Below are 23,704 nucleotides of genomic sequence, written 5' to 3'. Positions count from 1 at the left end.
TGTGGGAGAAGCAGAGGGACTACAGTGTAAAACAGCTGTATCTCAACCATGGCAGGAAGTCAATAATGTTTAAAGTTGATAGCTCCAAAAACTGCAGCACACATGTATCACTTAAAATATGAAGATAAATCCTAAACAAAAGCAACAGCTAAATGAGTAAAGCCCTTGGGGACTATGGGAGTAAGGACATTATAGACCTTATTTGATTTTTAAAAAATGATATATTTTAAGGAAGTTGCTAGAAGACTATACAAAAAGCTAATAGTGGTTACATCTGTGGAGTTAGAACAAAGGAATGAGAGTAGAGAAAGAACATTAACTTTTCATTTAACCTGCCCTTGCATTGTTCTACTATGAACATCTGCTATTTTCATAATATAGTTTTTAATACCTTAAAAAACAAACTAATCAACTGGATTTAGTTGCTAGTGAGAATTTATCTTATCCTTCAGGTAGGCTGGGGCAGAAAAGATGAAACACATTTATATCAAAGGAAGTCCAAGGTGGATCAATGACTTGACCAGACACAGCTTAACAGAGCCTCAGTTAGGACCCAGCACTTCCCTGGGGACCCAAGGCAGGGAGTCCTTTCTAACTTCTCCTTGCTTCAGTGAAAATAAATATTCTATGAAGATATGTCTCATCGTCTTTGAATATTTATAGATCCTTACACTAAAATGAAGAGGCCTGGGGATGAAAGATCATGTGGAGAGGCCCAGACCAGCAAACAACTGTGCAGTCACGTCACTGTTGCTGAAAACCACGAATTTTGGTGTCTTATTATGGAACAAAATAACTGATACAATCTAAACTTTAAAAAAAAAAAGAAGAACAAAAAAAATATCGCTGCCCCATAACTATCCGGATGCCATCACATTATTACAATCCTGACTTCTGATGTGGTTAAAAAATCTTACTTTTAAGTATTTATATTTTAAAAGAAAAAAGAACAACAAGCTAAACTGAATATTTAATACATTTGTAGGAACAGAAGGAATGCGACAAGAATTAGAATTTTATAATATACATTAGCCATTTACGTAAAAGATGTTCCATTTTTCAGAGAGGTTACCCCATTTCCCTGTCTTTCCTATCTTCCTCAGAGCAATAAACAGTAATTACTACTCTCATAGATAAGCTGCTCCATTGAGTGAGACAGTAATTACATCTTTATGTTTCAAGTCATTATCATCTCCAAAAACTACCTTTCAATTCACTGCACAGTCTCACTGCACTCTTTCACAGTAAAATTATACTCCTCAAATTTGAAGAGCCTGAATAAAAGCTAGAGGCCCAAGGATTTTTAGGGACTGATTTAGTAACAGTGTCTACTGGCACGAACCTTTTCTTTATTCATATTTTTAAAAATGCAATAAAAGAAATGAAAGCTACTTTAATGAAAAAGGAACTCAGGAATGAGGTCATTAAATATAACTAGCTACATTTGAAATACAAATACCAGGTATTTCCTGATTAGTGTCAGGTAAATATCTAAACTATCTAACCCAAATTCTGGTTTCAGGGAAAAAGATCAGAGACAAGTACAAAGAAGGTGCTTCATACTATCAGATCCATTGTTAAAACAATGAGATCCTTTGGGACCATCACATTAGTCTTTCTTTTTATCCGAGATTTCTGTTGGTCCTCTTGTTGGTGATCCATTTATATCTGCACCCTAAAATGAAAAACCACTTTAGATATTATTACAACAAACAGACATACATTTTAAGACATATTCTCTTTAAAAACAGACAACTTCAGAATGAAAAAACTACTTCTAGAAATGTGCAGGATGGCTAAATTTGTGCAATTGAACACAAAGTTGTATTTAATAATCACCAACACTAAAGACAACAGAGTTGTCTAAATACTCATTTAAAAAAAAACTCCATTTTGTTAAAAAAAAAACCCTCTATGATCCTACCAATTAAATCTCTTATCAAAGTTATCAGTCAGTGAAACTTGGCTTATTTTAGAATCATCTCTTGTTATTTATTAACTATTTACCATTACTCTTACCACTCAGGAAATACTGGTTATTATCTTGGCCATAAAGCAAGAAGCAAATGTATCAATCAGAGGACTAGTTTAGAACCTTAGTTTAAAGCAAACGTTAATTACAAATAAAAATCCAAAACCCCTATTTTAAAAAAGAAGGGAATTTAGACACATTAATGAAGCTTCTGGTTGGAAGAACTTGCCTTTCCAAAAGCCAAGTATTTCATCCTGCATCCCCACGCCCCCTTATTCAAGGCATTTTAATGTTCTTACCTTACAGTCTATTTTGCCTTTGTTTTTATCATTGGATTCTTGTATAGCTTTCCTAGGCCACACACGACTAACAAAGGGGGAAATCAGAGGGTATATATATGGTTCCAGGAACTTTTTGTAGACCCAGAGCAGAACTGGAATGACAATGCAGGGAATGCACACCATTGTCCCAGGCTTGAGATCCTGAACTGCTGATAAACAAGAAGGACGAACAAATTAGATCATCATAGAGTAATGACTGAAGGAATTTACCTAGATTAAGATATATGAAAAGACTATTTCTACACTGAAGGAAAAACTTAAATCACACTACAGGTATTAGCTTAAAGCAAGTCTATTAAATAAAAATGCTGCTATCTACAAGGTAAAAGAATAACAGATGGTAGACCTGAAAATAATAGTGAGGTACCTGCCTCCAAACCTCTCCAATCACTGCTCCACAACCACAGATTTGATGATAAAGGAATGACACCATCATTTGCAGGGTGCTAGGCAGTTAAGCCCTTTACATGTATCAACTCATTTAATCTTCAAAACACCCAGTGAGGTTGGGTACCCTGGCATTTCCATTTACGGATAAAGAAAAGGAGGCACAAAAACATTAAGGAATTTGGTAATTTTGACATACGCCAGTTTAGTGTGAATTAACTCCCAGGGCCTAATCATCTCCAGGGACTGAACAATGCTAAGGGCAAATCTTGTAATATGGAACTCACTAAGATATCACTTTGGAAGACCTCTAGGCTGCATACTGGCTGGCCTTTCCCAGCCAACAACTCTCCCTTGACAGATTTGCTTTTTCTTTTTAATGGCAATAAAGGGGTATTGAGTAATAAAAGTTTTATTTAGTATTATTGGTATAAGTCAATTGTCCATTTCCAAAAATTAACACCTAAATTTCCTTGATAATTAGAAGTCAACTTGGAATTTCTCAAGATCAGCAATTTCTTGAAAGAGCCAATACTACTTCCATAATACACAATTAAACCGAAGACCTCTTAAATTTACAAGAATTTTTAATCCCTTAGCAAAGGCTTTAAAAACTAAGAAACTTCAGAACAGTGCATAAGGCTAATAATTCAGCATGTTAAACTTGTTTTCAAAATATTGTAAGCTAAGTAGTATTTAGTGGTAAATGAGTAAGTACTGCTACGCTCAGGCAATTTAAAATGATTCACAACACAAGTGAAGAGTGGTATACATAATCCAATCTGAATGTGGCTTTGAAATGAATTACAAGAGCTGTAAACAAATAAAAAAGTAAATGTGTATCAGGGAATGACCAACTCTTTTATAAGGGATTCATAACTGGAGTCTTTAAAACAGTCCCCTAGACAAATTAAAATAATTTTAGAATTTGCCAAAATATTTTGTTCCAAAATTTTAAAGAATCAATCAAAATAAGCCAAACGAGCAAGAGTCTTTTTCAGCATTTTTCAAGAAATCATAATTTTTGGCTACTAGACATTTAGAATCTGAACTGAAAAGACTTCTTACTGGTTTAGGTACCATAGCATGATAATCAAACAGGATGGCTGGCAGCTGCCTGGATTTGAGCCCTGCTTTCACCATTTTCTAGATAGCGTTCCTGGGCAAATTATTTAACCAGACGGTGCCTTAATTCTCCCATGCGTAAAAAGAGGACAATAATAGTACCGATCTCACAGGGATGTAGTGTGGATGAGATACATTAATAGGAATACAAAGCTCAGAACAGTGTCTGCATATATTAAGTACTACGTAAATGTTGCTACCATAAGAAACAAAACAAAACAAATCCCAAACACATCCAAAAGTTGCAACCTGTCCAAAGTCCACACTGCAGGTAACAAGTAACTAGAACTGGCTAAAACCAGAATTCCTAATTCTGGTTTCCTAGCTCAGTGCTCTTGCATTTTCTCTCCCCCAAACACGATCATCATGTTATTCCCCTTTCTACCAAACTTTCAAACGCAACTAAAACCCTTCAAAACAACTGGCAATGCTACCGAGCACTAAGCTAATACGATGACAGGCAATCCCTCCATCATAAAGATTCAGGTTTTTACCTACTTGAAATTGTGCTTTAAATGAATTCTCAAGAACAATTAGTACTAATTACTTTTGTTATAATTATGGCTTAGAAAGGTCTAGAAGGTGACTATGATAAATTGATAAAATCATGATTTTATTTACTCTCTCCAAGCCAATTCTCGAATATACAACACAGCGAGAAAGATGGATTGAAACGTGGAGGAGAGGAATTTCTTGCATTCGACTTAGTCCAATACAATGGAACAGAAAAAGGCGGAGGCTCTATGAGAACAAGAGCAGCTGTGGCGGGGTTACGCCACTTCCTCTAAGTGACCGGTCGGCGGATCACTTCACTGGAGACAAAAGAGACCGGGAGAGGCTAAGTCAAAGGCAAGGACTGAAAGACAGGGGAGAGTACGAGCGAATGGTGGCGACGACGATAAAAAAGTGATACCGACAAGGCAGGCCAGAGAGCGGATCCTGAAGCAAAGAGAGGCGGACGGAGGCAGGAAGGGGTGGAGACCGACGCAGGGGGAGGCACAGGGCAGGGGTGCTGGTGTACCTTGAGGGCAGGAGAACCCCGAAGCCCCGGCCGCTGCCCGGACCCACCCAGCCCCGCTCACCCGCGGCCACCAAGCCCCAGTGACGGTGTCCAGGCTTCCGGAGGGAGGCTCGCGGGGTGACGTGCCGCAGCCAACCCTAAGGGCACGGCAAGAGGGACCGACAAAGGAGCGCCTGCGTCAGCCTGATGACGCACCCGACGTAACGGTGACGCCCTGAGGGGACGGCGGCAGCTTCCGGCGCAGCCCCGGCAATCAGCTTAGAGCTTGCGGGCGAGGCGGAAGCGCTGTTGCTCCCCAGTTGCCCGGTCACTGGAACAAGATGTACGACGCGGACCCAGGAGAGGATAAGCGCCTGTACCGGTGACTCACCACCAACAGGGAAGCTTGCGGTGATGGCTAGGATGTTTTCGAACGCAGTTGAGGCTAAGCTACTCACCCTGCTACAAGGGTCTTAAATTGAAGAGCAGGGAAAATTAACATCGTCACCTTTGAGCGGGTATTTTTACAAGAAATGGGCATACAACTTTCCTCCCACTAGGACAGCTATAATCGGCGAAATCTAAGCGATGAAGAAATTCGAACCACTGCCGGTCGCACTGTAAACGGAACTGCTTTAGGAGTCCTGCAGTTCCGCCAGTGTTCATTAAAATTACCTTATGACCCTGGAATTCCACTCTTGGTATACACCCAAGTGAAAGGAAAATATGCCCACACAGGAACTTTTATAGTTCACAGCAACACTAACAGCTAAAAGAAAAAAAGCCCCAAATGATATGATGAACCACAGGTACATGCTACAACCCTGAAAAAATCATGCTAAGTCAAGCAAGTCAAAGCCAGTGAGGAAGGTCACACTGTGATTTCATTTATATGAATTGTCCAGAATAGGCAAATCTACAGTCAGAAATAGGCAAGTAGTCACCCAGCACTGGATTGGGGGGAGGTGACAGACAACCACTACCAAGGTTCCTCTTTGGGATCATGAAAAACTCTAAAACTCACTGTGCTGACGGATGCATAAATGAATATACTAAATGCTACTGAAGACTGTACAGTGTGTTAAACCTCAATAAAGTGGGTGGAAAAGAGATTCAGAAATTTCCCCATGTTCTAATTCCATTTTACGCAAAGCACCAAAAGATGCAAAACAGCATGTTTTATGAAAACTCATTTGATCCATTTTGTGATGACACTTGAAACAGATTTACTAATTAAGACAACCAACACTCTGCTTTTACTTTCATTTGCATTTATTTTTTGCAACATTTATTCCCGGGCCATAAGTTTTTGTTTCTTCAATTTCTTCTGGGATATCTGGGGAAAAGAAAAATGCACTATTAAGATTCCAGAAGATTGTATCTCAATGAAAGAGTAATTGGAAATTTCAACATAAAGGGAAAAACATGAGTCCTTTGGCGTAGAGAAGTGGTATGGGGAGAAGGGCAGCCAGGAGGACATCACAGTAGTAAGCAGGAGATAATCAAGACGGCAGCCAGGGTGCCCAGCTGGTTAGAACTAAGTGGCAGCAAGGATGGAGGATAATATTTAATGATAAAATCAATAGAAGACAAATCCATTAGGTGGATCACACCATTAGGTGTGAAGAATCACTCCCAGGTTTCAGGCTTAAACATACTGAAAACAAGCTTATTGGGGGGTAGGGAGGAGAGCCCAGTTTTGGACATGTTGCATTTGAACTGGCTATGGACATCTAGGTGGGGACATAAGCAGATAATCACATGGTTTTAACATACTGAACAATACAAAGTTACTATTCACTGTTAATCAAGAAACTAATGAGACCCATGAAAGCCAAAATAAAATGGTTAGAAGAGGTTGCTGGTTGCTCAGAATAGTCTTCTTTCATGGTTATTCCAAAGGTGTCCTAAGTTAGTCATCACAGCAACCACAAATCTAACACACCAAATAAACAGAGACTAAGTAATTGACCTTTTTCTTCTGGGCAACCTCCTCTTCTGGTTTAGGAACAATCTGTTCTTTTTCAGTAAGGATCATCTCAATGTGGCACGGAGAGCTCATGTATGGGTTGATCCGACCATGAGCTCTATAAGTCCTGCGCCGCATCTTGGGGGCTTTGTTCACCTGGATGTGCTCAATGACCAGAGAATCTACATCTAAGCCCTGGAACAAAATCAGGTAACATCTTTATCTTAATACCACAAACTGCATCATTCAAGTTCCTGCCTGAAAAAAAATAATTTGAAAGGCAATCCTTAGGACTTTAAATAGCATATTTGTTCAAGCAGTTTTTTTTAACCTTTATTCTAAGTGTCCTTCCTTAAATCTAACTACCAAAACTCCGTGCTAAATGCACCAAGTTTGTAAGTGGCATTCATAAAGGAGTGGAGTTACAGGATCTGGTAGCGTCTATGTCTATTTCTAAGCCTTGATGATAAACAGGATTTTGACAGCAAGGCTTAGCAGCTAGAAGGGCTACAGCTGAACAGACCCACATTAATTCCAGTTCTGACCCAATTTTCAAAATGCAAAAGGGTAATGGATAATTCCTCAAATGGATAAACCTGTTTTGTTGACACAGGTTTTGTTCAGTTAAACATAGTTGTTTTAACTTCTAACTGAAATTTAATGCCTCTCAACTATGAATGTAGGCAACAAACCACATTAATCATTACTACGGCAATCACAGTTCCTTTGGAATAGTACATATTTTATTATATTTTAAAATATCCTGTGAAGGGATTCACAAACCATAGCGTAAAAAAGGTCCATGGCACAAGAAAGTTTACAAACCCTTGGTAAAATACTCAAGGGAAAAAAAGCGTTTCTTTTGCATGTACTGGGATTATAGGGGGGGAAATTCTATAGACTTAAGCTTGAAGTAACTGCAGACCATGCTCCTGAAATGCTTTACAGACAAAAATTTTGGTCTGTTGGAAACTGGAGGTAGAGATTTAAGAGAATTCTTTTAATGGAGAATTTAGCTACTTGAGAAAGCAAGACAATCAAGGAAATAAATCTGGACAACAGCAACTTTAACTGAATAACAATCCAAGTTACATGTATAAAGATATTTATGGTTTGGGTACCTTAAGTTCAGCATTACTCTCTGCATTTTTGAGCATGTGCAGTAAAAATTCAGCACTCTTTTTGGGCCACCGACCCTGCGTCCAGCCCCACTGTTTGGCCTAAAAAACAAACAAAACCATAGAGCCCATTCGTCACTTCCCCCAATTTAAATCAATGTTACAAGATGAGTTTATTTTAACCAACACCAAGGTTGCTCAGAAAATGGTTTTTTTCATGGTTAATCCAAAGGTGTCCTAAGATTGTCATCACAGCAACCAGAAAGAGCCTGATTAAAGGCAGATCATGGCCATTCTTACTCCCTCCAATCACCTTCTCTAACAGTTTGTCTTTTTAAATGACAACTATGAATTCTCACCTGGGCACACCTACCAACTCCACCATTGTAGCGACGGAATGGCACACACTGCTTCTTTAAAGTGACATCCTTCAGATACTTAGTGGCTTTTCGGATATGCATACCCTTAATGGCCTGGGCTGTTTCACGAGTGTTCTAAGTATAAATAATATAAGCTGTGAGTTAACCATGTATTTTTTTAAAAATCACAAATTTTAAACATTAAATTCTAACATTTTCAACACGTCAACATTTATCAACAGCCAAAACCTTTCCATTTATTAGGACGTGAGCTGATACAATGAAGAATAAAAATCTGTGATTATGAGCCGAAGGAGGTTTGGTTTGAAGGTGGAAACAAGTGAACCCTAAGCATGTTTACTCACTTTAATACGTTCTCCATCATCTTATGAACTACAATTACGTGTCCCATATCTTGATATGCACACTAGGTTCTCAAGCAGTTCTCTGGTAGTTTTACCCAATTCCACAAATCCTAAATCAAAGTACTCATTATATACTGATGATCACGGACCAAAAGGTGGCTGCTCAAAATCTATTGATTTTCACGGTAAATCCAAAGGTGTCCTAAGAAATGCATCACCGCAGCTACCTTTTTAGAATGGTTAAAAAATACTCACTAGAACTCGTGAAACAACTCTTTTAGAGCATAACTATGATTCACATACCTTAAAGTGAACACGAAGATTTGAACCTCTCGACTTGCATGCTAAAAAAATACCAGAAAGAAAAGTTTTGGTTAATTCTGGGCATCTTGTTGCCTCTTACTCCAAAATAAAAAATGTTTCGTGTTCACTTACATTTTGTGGGATTTTCTGGGTCAAGTGAATAGCGAACCATTTTTAGAGGTCACCTGGAAACGAGCAAGTATAATTCTGTCAACATTATTTACAGTAACTTACACGGTTTATGTACTAAACGCTGCCCGCAGCTGCTCAGAGAGTAGCTGTTTTCATGATTAATCCAAAGGTGTCCTAAGAAATGCCATCATCGCAGCCATCCTTCTATCCACTGTTTCTTCCCGTGTGGAACTACCAGTGACTACAGCAGTGCTGACACTAGTGACAAGGACATCATTCCTTTTACCCTCTGGAAGAAAACACAGCCTGTTTCAATCCAAGCCTGGATCCTTCAGACGAGTTAACTCGACCCACTACAACTCTCTACAGGCTCCCCCTACAGAAACCTCCTTTACTCACGCAACTTCACACGTAATCCAGTCTTTTTTCCACACTTTCAATTACCCGCTTTAAGCGCCGCTGAACTCGAAACATTTAACGTTCAGCCACTGAATAAAAGCCTCGACCCTACTTGACTTTATCCCCCCCCAAATTTCTCTCGATGCGGCCACAAATGCGCTGCGTTAGCAGCCACCACTCAGCGCGAAAACACTGGGCCTCCGGAGTCGGGAACCACCACAGCCTGCCTGTACGCCCGGACAACCCCCTTCCCAACCATCGCGCCCCGCTGAGGCCTGAGAGCACCGGGGCGCCAAGCGGGGTACTCCGACACGTCTCCCCGCACAGAACGCCGCTCCCAGAGAGAAATCAGTAGCCGCGAGAGTCCTCCTCCCGAGGGTCTCGAAATTGGCCCCGCCAAGGCCAGGATGGCAGCGATAACCAGAGGATTCCCCACTCGGAAGACTCGCCAAAGAAACACTTACCTCAGGCCGCTGACCGGAAAAGGAAGAGCGGTGGTTCACGGGAGAATTCATGAGAACTCAACATCTCGCGAGATTCCCAGCCAAAGGAACGAGATTTGGAGAGGTGGGGGAGGGCGGAGGAGAAAGGGAGTGTGGAATATGTTTGACAAGATCTGAAAACGAATTACCCCTTTAGGGACCGTCTCAAAATTCTTCTTTTTTGCTTCCAGAAATAAAGTTATGGATTCTAAATATCAATCAATTAAAAACAGGTTGTTCAGAAACAGACTCAGAGACTTAGAGAACGAACTTATGGTTACCAGGGAGAAAGGTGCGGGGTGGGGGGAAGGATAGTTAGGGAGTTTGGGATTGACATGTACACACTGCTCTATTTAAAATGGATAACCACGACTTCCCTGGTGGCACAGTGGTTAAGACTCCACGCTCCCAATGCCGGGGGCCCGGGTTCGATCCCTGGTTGGGGAGCTGGATCCCACACGCTTGCCGCAACTAAGAAGTCCATAAGCTGCAGTGAAGATCCCGCATGCCGCAACTAAGACCCAGCTCAACCAAAATAAAATAAATATTGAAAAAAAAAAAGGGATAACCAACAAGGACCTACTTACTGTATAGCACAGGGGGCTCTGCTCAATATTATGTAGCAACCTAAATGGGAAAATAACTTGAAAAAGAATAGATACATGTATATATATAACTGAATCACTTTGCTATACACCTGAAACTAACACAATATTGTTAATCAGCTATATTCCAATATAAAATAAAAAGTTTTAAAGAAAAGGTTTGTAGTTCTAGGACAAGACCACCTATTATTAGGTATAGACAAGACATTTATTCGTCAACATTTGTTAGGTTTGGTTATGTGATTATATGAAAATGATTTGTAAAGGGACAATTAGGAAGATGCAAAGGATGGGATGTAATTATGCTAATCAGAAAATTCTCAGTTTAAGACCATCACCCAATCAATTGTAAAGCAACCCTTGTGAAGGATGTAATATCAGAAGGGTCTTGTTCAAGAATGGGGTCTGGTTTCCCCACTGCAACTTGTAGATCTTCATATGGGAAAGGATATCTGTTCCTTGAAAACAAAAATGCCAAGGGACATTTTCTTCCTCACCAAGGTCATCTGTCTGGTTATTCCTTTACAGTCACTGGTGGTGTGACTGCTGTTAGATTTAGGTCTTCCTTTTACGGCCTCTGTGATTTTCCTAGAAAACTTAAATGAACTCTTTAAATTGTATTTGATATACATATATTTCCTTCAATCTGTTTTTAATTCTTTATTTTAATCTTATTATATGTATTGTGCAGAAATTTTAATTATTAAAACAATAGTGTACTGCAGACAGGGGTAATCCTTAGCAATCAATTGATTTGTTCATTCATCCATTCAGTGAATATTCATCAAACACTTATGTGCCTGCCGCTGTGCTAGATGCTATGCTCTAAGAGGTACTAGGAGAGTCTCGGCCATCAAGGAACCCACAGTCTTAGAATGAGGGTAAGGACAGAGAGATAGGGAACTAGGAGGTGAACAGCCAATTAGAATACAGTGTGAACTTGCTAAAGTAGGGTGAGCACTTGGAGTAGGAAAGCCTCCCCTGAGTAGATGACATGGCAGCTGCACCATGAATGACCAGGAGGAGCTAGCTGGCCATGGCAATACAGAAAGAGAAAAATAACTATTATTACCAGCAAGAAAATTCTGCTATGGGAACGGCAATTGTTTGGATTCTTTTTGGGTGTGGGTGGGGCGAGGTAAGGTGGAGTGGCAAACCTGATCTGGAAGGAACCTATTTGTTTGCCAAGGAGTTTGAAGTTTACCTTAAGGTCAATGAGGGAATTTTCAAAGTGTTTAGACCCTTGGGGGAATGGGTGAGGCGACTTGATCAGATTCACTTTTGAAAAAATCACTCCACAGGGAGACATTTGGGATGCCTCAGGGGCAAGATCAGAGGCTGGCAAAAGACGGTGGTGGCTTGAACTGATCAGGTTCAGTTTAATATTTTTACAAAGAGAATAGAGAGTGGTGGATGAATTCAAGAGATTTTGGTAAAACTCACGTGATTTCCTGATTGTAAGCTGTAAAAGTTGGTACTTTTGTACCTTGCCTGGAATCAACTTCTTCCAAACTCCTGTGAATGTTCTCAATGGCAACTAGAATGGTGAATTCTTTACAGAAGGTTTTCAATTGGCTTTGCCCAGATCATCAGAGGAATCACTATCTATGGCAGCTATAGCCTTACGAAATGTATTTCTCAAATGATGAGACTTCAAAGCCAAAATTACCCCTTGATCCACGGGCTGCAGAATGGATGTTGTGTTAGCAGGCATGAAAACAACATCAATTTTCTTGTACATTTTCATCAGAGCTCTTGGGTGACCAGGTACATTGCCAATGAGCAGTAATATTTCAAAAGAAATCTTTTTTTCTGAGCAGTATGTCTCAACAGTGGGCTTAAAATACTCAGTAAACCATGTTGTAAACAGATGTGCTGTCATCCAGGCTTTGTTGTTCCATTTATAGAGCACAGGCTGAGTAGATTTAGCATAATTCCTAAGGGTCCTAGGATTTTCAGAATGGCAAATGAACATTGGCTTAACTTCATATCACCAGCTCCATTAGCCCCTAACAAGTGTCATTCTGTCCTTTGAAGCTTTGAAGCCAGGCATTGACTTCTCCTCTCTAGCTATGATATTCCAAGATGACATCTACTTCCAACAGAAGCCTGTTTCATCTACCCTGAAAGTCTGTTGTTTAGTATAGCCACATTCATTTGTTATCTTAGCTAGATCCTCTGGATAACTTTTCTTCTGCTTCCTCACCTCTCTCAGCCTTCACAGAATTGAAGAGAGTTAGAGCTTTGTTCTGGATTAAGTTTTGACTTATGTGATATTGTGGCTGGTTTGGTCTTCTGTCAACTATCCAGAGCACTGAAACTTTCTCCATACCAGCAATAAGGCTGTTTCACTTTCTTATTATTGTGTGCTTACTGAGTAGCACTTCTAATTTCCTTCAAGAACCTGCGCCGCAACCCCCCTCCACCCCATAACTTGGCCAACTGCTTGAGGCAAGAGGCTTAGCTTTTGACTTGTCTTGGTTTTCGGCATACTTTCCTCACAAAGCTTCATCATTTCTAGCTTTTGATTTAAAGTGAGGAATGTGTGACTCTTCCTTTCACTTGAATACTTATAGGACTTTGCTATTTTTTTAATTAAAATTTTTTTTTTTATTTTTTAATTTTTGGCTGTGCCTTGCAGCTTGTGGGATCTTAGTTCCCCAATGAGGAATTGAACCTGTGCCCTTGGCAGTGAAAGCGTGGCATCCTAACCACTGGACCATCAGGGAATTCCCTGGAGGCCTTTGTTGAGTTATTAGTTGGCCTCATCTCAATATTGTTGTGTCTCAGGGAATAGAGAGGTCCCAGAAGAGGGAGAGAGGTGGGAGAATGGCTGGGCAGTGGAGCCGTCAGAGCCCACACATTTATTGATTAATTTTGCTGTCTTATATGGGCGTAGCTCATGGCACCCCAAAATAATTACAATAGTAACATTGAAGAGCACAGATCACCATAACACATATAATAATCATGAAAAAGTTGGAATTATTGACAGAATTACCAAAACGAGACACAAAGTGAGCAAATGCTATTGGAAAAATGGCGCTGAGGTCTGCTCCAGGCACGGTTGCCACAAACCTTCAATTTGTAAAAACCTTAAAATCTGGGAAGGGCAATAAAGTGAAGCACAATAAAACAGGTATGTCTGTATAACAAAGGAAAACTAGCTTTATGAATGACACCTCCCAGAGGTATTGTGTATTGGATTGAATGGAGGAACATGAATAGCTAAAGGAAGTATTTCATTCATAAGCAGGTGGGGCAGTGTTTCTGAGGAGCAGTAGAGTTTGGAGATGGGCCAGAAGAGGATCCTTCCTGCCAACCTCAGAGGACACCACAGTCTGGAGCAGAATAATGCCATTTGAGTAGTGGCAGGATACCCCTAATCCTCTCAGAGAACAAGAGGTTGGCAGGGGCCACTTCAGGGGGGCTGGTCAGGGTACATGGGTCCTGACTTGGTACTTGGAATCTGTTTTAATTGTCACAGAAAACCACTGAAGGGCTTTCAGCAGGGAAGGGACGTGATAAGATTTATGCTTTAAATAAATGACTCTGAGAGCTCTGTGGAGAGTAGAGTGTGAAGGGCAATGGTGAGATCACGGAGAGGGAGGCAGAGGTTCTCGCAAGAGCTAATGACAGCTTAGACTAGGCTGGCCACAGTGGAGATGGTGAAGAGGAATCAGATTCAGGGGATCTTTTGGAAGCTGAGTCAATGGAAGTTGCTAATGGATTGGATGTGGCAAGTGAGGGAAAGCTAGTCATCAAGGACGGCTCCTAGATTTTGGCCTGAGCTGCAGGAGGTACAAAATGCTGTGCCTGGCGGAGGAGCAAGGAATAATAAAGTAAGTATTCTATTTGGTCCGATTAAAAGCTTAAAGAAGTTTTAATTTATAAAATTTCAAAACACACAAAGGTAGAGGGAGAGCAATAGAGCGAGCCTGCAGGTACTCACATTAAACTTCAATGGCTGGGCTCCCCTGGTGGCGCAGTGGTTGAGGGTCTGCCTGCCGATGCAGGGGACACGGGTTCGTGCCCCGGTCCGGGAGGATCCCACATGCTGCGGAGCAGCTGGGCCCGTGAGCCGTGGCCCCTGAGCCTGTGTGTCCGGAGCCTGTGCTCCACAATGGGAGAGGCCACAACAGTGAGAGGCCCGTATACTGCAAAAAAAAAAAAACTTCAATGGTAATCAATATTTTGTCTTTCTTGTTTTATGTATTTCTTCCTCCCTACCCAACTTTCACCACTTCCTCTCCCTTTTCTTACAGTATTTAAATCCCAAATATATTCTTTCATTTGTATGTACATCAGTATGTATCTCTAGTGGTTAAGAATCTCCTTCCCCTCCCCTGCCCCTTCTCTCCCCCTTCCCTCCCCCTTCCCCCTTCCTCTCTCCTCTTCCCCCTCTTCTCCTCCTTCTCCTTCTTCTTCATCTTCTTCCTCTTCTTATAACCGTTATACCATTATCATACCTAAAACAACAACAATAATTTCTTAATACACCTCAGACCCTACTTTGTGATCAACTTCCTCTGTCTCAGAAAGGCTTTTACAGTTCGTTCAGATCAGGACCCAGACAAGATCCAAATATTATGGTTGTGAGATATATCTCCCAAATCACTTTTAATCTATAACTATTTCTCTTTTTCATATTCTCTTTGTAATCTCCCCACTCTCCACCCCATTCCACTTACTTGTTGCAAAGACTAGATCACTTGCCTTATAGAATTTCCCACACTTTAGATTTTGGCTAATTACATCCTCATGGTATCATTGAACATTTTCCTCTGTCTTTCAATTTTCCTGGAATTATACCTTGAAGCTTGATCAGATTCCGTTCCATTTGGGGGGCAAGAAAACTTCATAAGTGGTACTATGTATTTATCATTACATCACATCAGGATAGACAAAATGTCATGATTGTCTCATTTTTACCCGTATTAAGATGGGTAAGTGAGTTCAGGAGATGTCAGTCTGATCCCTTCATTAGAAAATCCCACATCAGCATTTTAAATTAATTAATTAATTAATTTTTGGCTGCCTTGGGTCTTCGTTGCTGCACGCAGGCTTTCTCTAGCTGTAGCGAGCAGGCGCTACTCTTCCTTGCGGTGTGCGGACTTCTTATTGTGGTGGTTTCGGTGGTTTCTCTTGTGGAGCACCAGCTCTAGGCGCGCGGGCTTCAGTAGTTGTGGCTCGCAGGCTCTAGAGCTCTAGAGCGCAGGCTCAGCAGGTGTGGCGCGTGGGCTCAATTGCTCCGCGGCATGTGGGATCTTCCTGGACCAGGGCTCGAACCTGTGTCCCCTGCATTGGCAGGCAGATTCTTAACCACTGTGCCGCCAGGGAAGTCCCTGGGAAGTCCCCCACATCAGCTCTTTACCTAATGGCTTTAGCAGCTCTTGAAATTCATTGCCTAGATGCATTATTTAATCAGATGTTAAAAAGTGGTGATTTTTCCCCCTAATTAGCTTTTTTTTTTCGGCTGTGCCTCGCGGCTTGAGAGATCTTAGTAGTTCCCTGACAGGGAATGAACCCTGATCTGGGCAGTGAAAGTGTGGAGTCCTAACCACTGGACTGCCAGGGAATCCCCATTAGCATTTTTTAATTGGACTTGTGTAAAAAAAGAATTTTCCCTGTTTCCACTATTTGAAATATATTTCACACAGGATAGGCAGGATAAAACTTAATTTTCTCCTTTATTTATTGACTTTTAGAAAATTGAGCTCGTTCCCAAAGCAACTACCAGAAATGGCTGATTTAGATTTTTACAAATCAGCTTTATTGAGGTATACTTTATATACAATAAAATTCCCCCAATTTTAAGCATACAATTTATTAAGTTTTGACAGATATACGTGGTCATATAACTACCACCACAATCATGATCTAGAACACTTCCATCACCCCTGAAAATTCCCTTATGTCTCTGTTTAAAAAAAAGGTAGTAGGCCCAAAATGGAGTCACTCGTGCTAAGTGACTCCCAGGTCAGCACACCAAAGCTTAGTCTGTAACCTAATTGTAGTTTCAGATTCTTCCAGGAGTGGAATATAAAATTCCAGTCTGGAATTTCCTGATTAACACTAGTGAGGTAATCTACAAGATAGAACCCTGCCCTTCCCCCAATGGCAGGTGATCTTGCCTGAAATAATCCTTTCTTTTGTTTTTTACTTCCTTGTCCCACCCTCTCTGCCTTGAAAAACCTTCCACTTTGTACAGCTCCTCAGAGCACCTTTCTACTTGCTAGTTGGGATGCTGACAACTAATTAAATGATTTATTAAATGAATCACTTAATAAAGCCAATGAACTCTTCAAATTTACTCGGTTAGGCTTTGTTTTTTAACATTTCTTTGGAACCAATCTCCTTCTCCCACCCATGCAACCTAACGACTACTGCTCTACTTTCTGTCGCTGTAGTTTTGCCTTTTCCAGAATGCCATGTGAATCCTACAGTATGTAGTATTTTATGTCTGGCTTCTTTCATTTAGCACGATGCTTTTGAGATTCATTTAGATTATTGCATGTATCAGTAAGTCATTCCTTTATTGTTGAATAGAATTCCATTGTACAGCTATCTCACAATTTGTTTACCAGTTCAGCAGTAGATGGACATTTCTGTTGTTTCATGTTTTTGGCTCTGATGAATGAACCTGTTGCAAACTTTTGAGTACAGGTTTTTGTATGGACATATGTTTTCTCTTGTCTTGGATAGTTACCTAGGAGTGGAATTGCCTGGTTACATGTTAAATTTATCTTTTTTTTTTTCAAACACACAGACTTTTCTTTTTTTTTTTTTTTTTTTTTTGCGGTACGCGGACCTCTCACTGTTGTGGCCTCTCCCGTTGCGGAGCACCGGCTCCGGACGCACAGGCTCAGCGGCCATGGGTCACGGGCCTAGCTGCTCCGCGGCATGTGGGATCTTCCCGGACCGGGGCACAAACCCGCGTCCCCTGCATCGGCAGGCGGACTCTCAACCACTGCGCCACCAGGGAAGCCCTATAAAGCAGGTTCTTATTAGTTATCCATTTTATACGTATTAGTGTATACATGTCAATCCCAATCTCCCAATTCATCCCCTCCCCCCTGACACTTTCCCCCTTGGTGTCCATATGTTTGTTCTCTACATCTGTGTCTCCATTTCTGCCCTGCAAACTGGTTCAACTGTACCATTTTTCTAGGTTCCACATATATACGTTAATATATGATATTTGTTTTTCTCTTTCTGACTTACTTCACTCTGTATGACACTCTCTAGATCCATCCATGTCTCTACAAATGACCCAATTTCGTTCCTTTTTATGGCTAAGATTCCACGGTATATATGTACCACATCTTTATCCATTCGTCTGTCGATGGGCATTTAGGTTGCTTCCATGTCCTGGCTATTGTAAATAGGCTGCAATGAACAATGAGGTGCATGTGTCTTTTTGAATTATGGTTTTCTTTGAGTATATGCCCAGTAGTGGGATTGCTGGGTCATATGGTAAATCTATTTTTAGTTTTTTAAGGAACCTCCATACTGTTCTCCATAGTGGCTGTATCCATTTACATTCCCACTAACAGTGCAAGAGGGTTCCCTTTTCTCCACACCCTCTCCAACATTTGTTGTTTGTAGATTTTCTGATGATGCCCATTCTGACTGATGTGAGGTGATACCTCACTGCAGTTTTGATTTGCATTTCTCTAATAATTAGTGATGTTGAGCAACTTGTCATGTGCCTCTTGGCCATCTGTATGTCTTCTTTGGAGAAATGTATATTTAGGTCTTCTGCCCAGTTTTTGATTGGGTTTTTTTTTTTTAATATTGAGCTGCATGAGCTACCTGTATATTTTGGAGATTAATCCTTTGTCCGTTGCTTCATCTGCAAATATTTTCTCCCATTCTGGGGTTTGTCTTTTTGTCTTGTTTGTAGTTTCCTTTGCTTTGCAAAAGGCTTTTAAGTTTCATTAGGTTCCATTTGTTTATTTTTGGTTTTATTTCCATTACTCTAGGAGGTGGGTCAAAAAAGATCTTGCTGTGATTTATGTCAGAGTGTCCTTCCTATGTTCTCCTCTAAAGTTTTAGTGTCTGGTCTTACATTTAGGTCTCGAATCCATTTTGAGTTTATTTTTCTGTATGGTGTTAGGGAGTCTTCTAATTTCATCCTTTTACATGTAGCTGTCCAGTTTCCCAGCACCACTTATTGAAGAGACTGTCTTTTCTCCATTGTGTATTCTTGCCTCCTTTGTCATAGATTAGTTGACCATAGGTGTGTGAGTTTATCCCTGGGCTTTCTATCCTGTTCCATTGATCTATATTTCTGTTTTTGTGCCAGTACCATATTTTACTGTAGCTTTGTATTATAGTCTGAGGTCAGGGAGTCTGATTCCCCCAGCTCCGTTTTTTTCCCTCAAGACTGCTTTGGCTATTTGGGGTCTTTTGTGTCTCCAAACAAATTTTAAGATTTTTTTGTTCTAGTTCTGTAAAAAATGCCTCTGGTAATTTGATAGGGATTGCGCTGAATCTGTAGATTGCTTTGGGTAGTATAGTCATTTTCACAATATTGATTCTTCCAATCCAAGAACATGGTATATCTCTCCATCTGTTTGTATCATCTTTGATTTCTTTCATCAGTGTCTTATAGTTTTCTGAGTAGAGGTCTTTTACCTCCTTAGGTAGGTTTATTCCTAGATATTTTATTCTTTTTGTTGCAATGGTAAATGGGACTGTTTCCTCAATTTCTCTTTCTGATTTTTGTTGTTAGTGTATAGGAATGCAAGAGATTTCTGTGCATTAATTTTGTATCCTGCAACTTTACCAAATTCATTGCTTAGCTCTAGTAGTTTTCTGGTGGCATCTTTAGGATTTTCTATGTATAGTATCATGTCATCAGCAAACAGTGACACTTTTACTTCTTCTTTTCCAATTGTATTCCTTTTATTTCTTTTTCTTCTCTGCTGTGGCTAGGACTTCCTAAACTATGTTGAATAATAGTGGTGAGAGTGGACTTCATGTCTTGTTCCCGATCTTAGAGGAAATGCTTTCAGTTTTCCACCATTGAGAATGATGTTGGCTGTGGGTTTGTCATATATAGCCTTTATTATGTTGAGGTAGGTTCCCTCTATGCTTGTTTTCTGGAGGGTTTTTTTTCATAAATTGGTGTTGAATTTTGTCAAAAGCTTTTTCTGCATCTATTGAGACGATCATATGGTTTTTATTCTTCAGTTTGTTAATGTGGTGTATCACATTGATTGATTTGCGTATATTGAAGAATCCTTACATCCCTCCAATAAATCCCACTTGATCATGGTGTATGATCCTTTTAATGTGCTGTTGGATTCTGTTTGCTAGTATTCTGTTGAGGATTTTTGCATCTATATTCATCAGTGATATTAGTCTGTAATTTTCTTTTCTTGTAGTACCTTTGGTTTTGGTATTAGGGTGATGGTGACCTCATAGAATGAGTTTGAGAGTGTTCCTTCCTCTGCAATTTTTTGGAAGAGTTTGAGAAGGATGAGTGTTAGCTCTTCTTTAAATGTTTGAAAGAATTCACCTGTGAAGCCATCTGGTCCTGGACTTCTGTTTCTTGGTAGATTTTTAATCACAGTTTCAATTTCATTATTTGTGATTCGTCTGTTCATATTTTCTATTTCTTCCTGGTTCAGTCTTGGAAGTTATACCTTTCTAAGAATTTGTCCATTTTTCCAGGTTGTCCATTTTATTGGCACAGAGCTGCCTGCAGTAGTCTCTTATGATGTTTTGTATTTCTGTGGTGTCTGTTGTAACTTCTTCTTTTTCATTTCTAATTTTATTGATTTGAGTCCTCTCCCTCTTTTTCTTGATGAGTCTGGCTAAAGGTTTATCAATTTTGTTTATCTTCTCAAAGAACCAGCTTTTAGTTTTATTGATCTTTGCTACTGTTTTCTTTATTTCTACTTCATTTATTTCTGCTTTCATCTTTATGATTTCTTTCCTTCTACTAACTTTGGGTTTTGTTTGTTCTTCTTTCTCTCATTCCTTTAGGTGTAATGTTAGGTTGTTTATTTGAGATGTTTCTTGTTTCTTGAGGTAGGCTTGTATTGCTATAAACTTCCCTGTTAGAACTGCTTTTGTTGCAACCCATAGGTTTTGGATCGTTGTGTTTTCATTGTAATTTGTCTCTAGGTATTTTTTGATTTCCTCTTTGATTTCTTCAGTGATCTCTTGGTTATTTAGTAATGTATTGTTTAGCCTCCAGGTGTTTGTGCTTTTTACATTTTTTTCCCCTGTAATTGATTTCTAATTTCATAGCGTTGTGGTTGGAAAAGATGCTTGATATGATTTTAATTTTCTTAAGTTCACTGACACTTGGTTTGTGACTCAGTATGTGATCTATCCTGGAGAGTGTTCCATGTGCACTTGAGAAGAAAGTGTAATCTGCTGCTTTCGGTTGGAATGTCCTACAAATATCAATTAAATCTATCTGGTCTTTTGTGTCATTTAAAGCTTCTGTTTCCTTATTAATTTTCTGTGTGGGTGATCTGTCCATTGGTGTAAGTGAGGTGTTAAAGTCCCCCACTATTATTGTGTTATTGTCGATTTCCTCTTTTATAGCTGGTAGCAGTTCCCTTATGTATTGAGGTGCTCGTATGTTGGGTGCATATATATTTATAATTGTTATATCTTCTTGGATTGATCCCTTGATCATTATGTAGTGTCCTTCCTTGTCTCTTATAATATTCTTTATTTTAAAGTCTATCTTGTCTGATATGAGAATTGCCACTCCAGCTTTCTTTTGATTTCCATTTGCATGGAATATCTTTCTCCATCCCCTCACTTTCAGTCTGTATGTGTACCTAGGTCTGAAGTGGGTTTCTTGTAGACAGCATATATATGAGTCTTGTTTTTGTATCCTTTCAGTGAGCCTGTGTCTTTTGATTGGAGCATTTAATCCATTCATGTTTAAGGTAATTATTGATATGTATGTTCCTATTACCATTTTCTTAATTATTTTGGGTTTGTTTTTGTAGGTCTTTTTCTTTTCTTGTGTTTCCCACCTAGAGAAGTTCCTTTAGCATTTGTTGTAGAGCTGGTTTGGTGGTACTGAATTCTCTTAGCTTTTGCTTGTCTGTAAAGCTTTCGACTTCTCTGTTGAATCTGAATGAGATCCTTGCCAGGTAGAGTAATATTTGTTGTAGGTTTCTCCCTTTCATCACTTTAAATATATCATGTCACTCCCTTCTGGCTTGTAGAGTTTCTGCTGAGAAATCAACTGTTAACCTTATGGGAGTTCCCTTGTATGTTATTTGTCATTTTTCCCTTTTTGCTTTCAATAATTTTTCTTTGTCTTTAATTTTTGTCAATTTGATTACTATGTGTCTTGGCTTGTGTCTCTTGGGTTTATCCTGCCCCGGACTCTGCTCTTCCTGGATTTGGGTGGCTGTTTCCTTTCCCATGTTAGGGAAGTTTTTGACTATAATCTCTTCAAATATTTTCTTGGGTCATTTCTCTCTCTCTTCTCCTTCTGGGACCCCTATAATGTGAATGTTTTTGTGTTTAATGTTGTCCCAGAGGTCTCTTAGGCTGCCTTCATTTCTTTTCATTCTTTTTTCTTTATTCTGTTCTGCATCAGTGAATTCCACCATTCTGTCTTCCAGGTCACTTATCCCTTCTTCTGCCTCTGTTATTCTGCTATTGATTCCTTCTAGTGTATTTTTCATTTCTGTTATTGTGTTGTTCATCTCCGTTTGTTCTTTAATTCTTCTAGGTGTTTGTTCTTTAATTCTTCTAGGTCTTTGTTAAACATTTCTTGCATCTTCTCTGTCTTTGCCTCCATTTTTTCCGAGGTCCTGGATTATCTTCACTCTCATTATTTTGAATTCTTTTTCTGGAAGGTTGCCTACCTCCACTTCATTTAGTTGTTTTTCTGGGTTTTTTTCTTGCTTCTTCATCTGGTACAAAGTCCTTTGCCTTTTCATTTTGTCTATCTTTCTGTGAATGTGGTTTTCCTTCCACAGTCTGCAGAATTGTGGTTCTTTTTGCTTTGGCTGTCTGCCCTCTGGTGGATGCGGCTGTCTCTATGTTTAACTTTTTAAGAAACTGACAAACTATTTTCCAGGGTGGCTGTACCTTTTGGCATTCCCGCCAGCAATGTATGACGATCCCAGTTTCTCCACATCTTTGCCCAAACTTGGTGTTGTCTGTATTTTTAATTATAGTCATTGTAATGGCTGTGTAGTAGTATCTTCATGTGGTTTTAATTTGTATTTCTGTAGAGTCTAATGAAGTTGAACATCTTTTCATGTACCATACAACTCTCTGAAGTATCTGTTTAAATCTTTCAGCCGTTTAAATTTATTTATTCATTTTCAAAGTGTTTATTTGTTTATTTATTTGGCTGAGTCAGGTCTTAGTTGCAACAGGTGCGATGTTCCTTGTGAAACTGTGCACCTCAGATTGGGACTTGAACTCACGTGCAGAGCTCGAATCTGGCCAAACCCCACAGCCTTACAACTGAGATCACACACCTGGTTTCAGGACTTAATGAAGCTCAAGTTCTTGATGTGTCATCACAGAAAGAGTTCAGTGAGAGACAAGGTGATAGGTAAGAAGTGGATTTATTTAGAGAGAAACACACTCCACAGACATAGTGTGGGTCATCTCAGAAAGCAAGAGCAGCCCTAAGGTATGGGGTTGTCAGTTTCTATAGGGGTGCGTAATTTCATAGGCTAATGTGTCCTAACCTGGTGTCCTAACCACTGGACTGCCAGGGAATTCCCTTGGATACAAGTTCTTTATCAGCTTTGCAAATATTTTCTCCCAGGTTCTGACTTGTCTTTTATTTTCTTAATAATGTTTAATAAAGTGCAAAAGTTTTAAATTTGGGAAATTCCCTGGTGGTCCAGTGGTTAGGACCCCATGCTTCCACTGCAGGGGGCACAGGTTCGATCCCTGGCTGGGGAACTACGATCCCACATGCCGCAGGGCATGGCCAAAAAAAAAAGTTTTAACTTTGGATGAAGTCCAATGTATTCTTTCTTTCTTTTATGAATTGTGATTTTGGTATTGTAGTTAAGAAATCTTTTCTCATCCCAAAGTAATGATTTTTTTCCTGTTTTTCTTCTAGAAGTTTTATATTTGTACTTCTTAAATTTACGTTGATTTAGTTTTGGTAACTCAATTTTGTTTGAGGTGA

General features: G+C 39.8%; 2 protein-coding genes and 4 non-coding genes across 10 annotated transcripts; all 6 read right to left on the bottom strand.

Annotated features, from left to right (window-relative positions):
- Nucleotides 1-958: 958 nt before the first annotated feature.
- C15H18orf32 (chromosome 15 C18orf32 homolog) lies at nt 959-5,064 on the bottom strand. Of its 2 annotated transcripts, none has more exons than XM_004266084.4 (3): nt 4,908-5,064; nt 2,272-2,459; nt 959-1,675 (listed from the first exon to the last, which is right to left on the bottom strand). In XM_004266084.4, exons 2-3 carry the CDS (start codon nt 2,434-2,436, stop codon nt 1,610-1,612), a joined length of 231 nt encoding a protein of 76 aa, XP_004266132.1. In that variant the 5' UTR covers nt 2,437-2,459; nt 4,908-5,064; the 3' UTR covers nt 959-1,609. The 2 variants fall into 2 exon arrangements, with proteins under 2 accessions (XP_004266132.1, XP_033277277.1); XM_033421386.2 differs by having other exon boundaries at nt 2,272-2,462; nt 4,908-5,063.
- A 962-nt stretch (nt 5,065-6,026) lies between these two features.
- Nucleotides 6,027-9,905, bottom strand: RPL17 (ribosomal protein L17). Of its 4 annotated transcripts, none has more exons than XM_004266083.4 (6): nt 9,072-9,556; nt 8,940-8,980; nt 8,272-8,406; nt 7,916-8,014; nt 6,798-6,989; nt 6,027-6,161 (listed from the first exon to the last, which is right to left on the bottom strand). In XM_004266083.4, the coding sequence occupies exons 1-6, from the start codon at nt 9,109-9,111 to the stop codon at nt 6,114-6,116; spliced, it is 555 nt and encodes a 184-aa protein (XP_004266131.1). In that variant the 5' UTR covers nt 9,112-9,556; the 3' UTR covers nt 6,027-6,113. The 4 variants fall into 4 exon arrangements, with proteins under 4 accessions (XP_004266131.1, XP_033277274.1, XP_033277273.1 ...); XM_033421383.2 differs by having other exon boundaries at nt 9,174-9,547; XM_033421382.2 differs by lacking the exon at nt 7,916-8,014 and having other exon boundaries at nt 9,072-9,905.
- LOC117200045 (small nucleolar RNA SNORD58) lies at nt 6,690-6,753 on the bottom strand. The gene has a single exon (XR_004481475.1). It is a non-coding gene; the product is annotated as a small nucleolar RNA SNORD58 (small nucleolar RNA).
- On the bottom strand, nt 8,106-8,170 carry LOC117200044 (small nucleolar RNA SNORD58). Its single transcript, XR_004481474.1, has one exon. It is a non-coding gene; the product is annotated as a small nucleolar RNA SNORD58 (small nucleolar RNA).
- LOC117200046 (small nucleolar RNA SNORD58) lies at nt 8,795-8,859 on the bottom strand. The gene has a single exon (XR_004481476.1). It is a non-coding gene; the product is annotated as a small nucleolar RNA SNORD58 (small nucleolar RNA).
- LOC117200047 (small nucleolar RNA SNORD58) lies at nt 9,202-9,267 on the bottom strand. Its single transcript, XR_004481477.1, has one exon. It is a non-coding gene; the product is annotated as a small nucleolar RNA SNORD58 (small nucleolar RNA).
- Nucleotides 9,906-23,704: the final 13,799 nt, after the last annotated feature.

This window comes from Orcinus orca, chromosome 15, assembly GCF_937001465.1.
Source record: "Orcinus orca chromosome 15, mOrcOrc1.1, whole genome shotgun sequence".
In the NCBI taxonomy this organism is placed as follows: domain Eukaryota; kingdom Metazoa; phylum Chordata; class Mammalia; order Artiodactyla; family Delphinidae; genus Orcinus; species Orcinus orca.
This window is presented reverse-complemented; position numbering and strand designations above follow the sequence as displayed.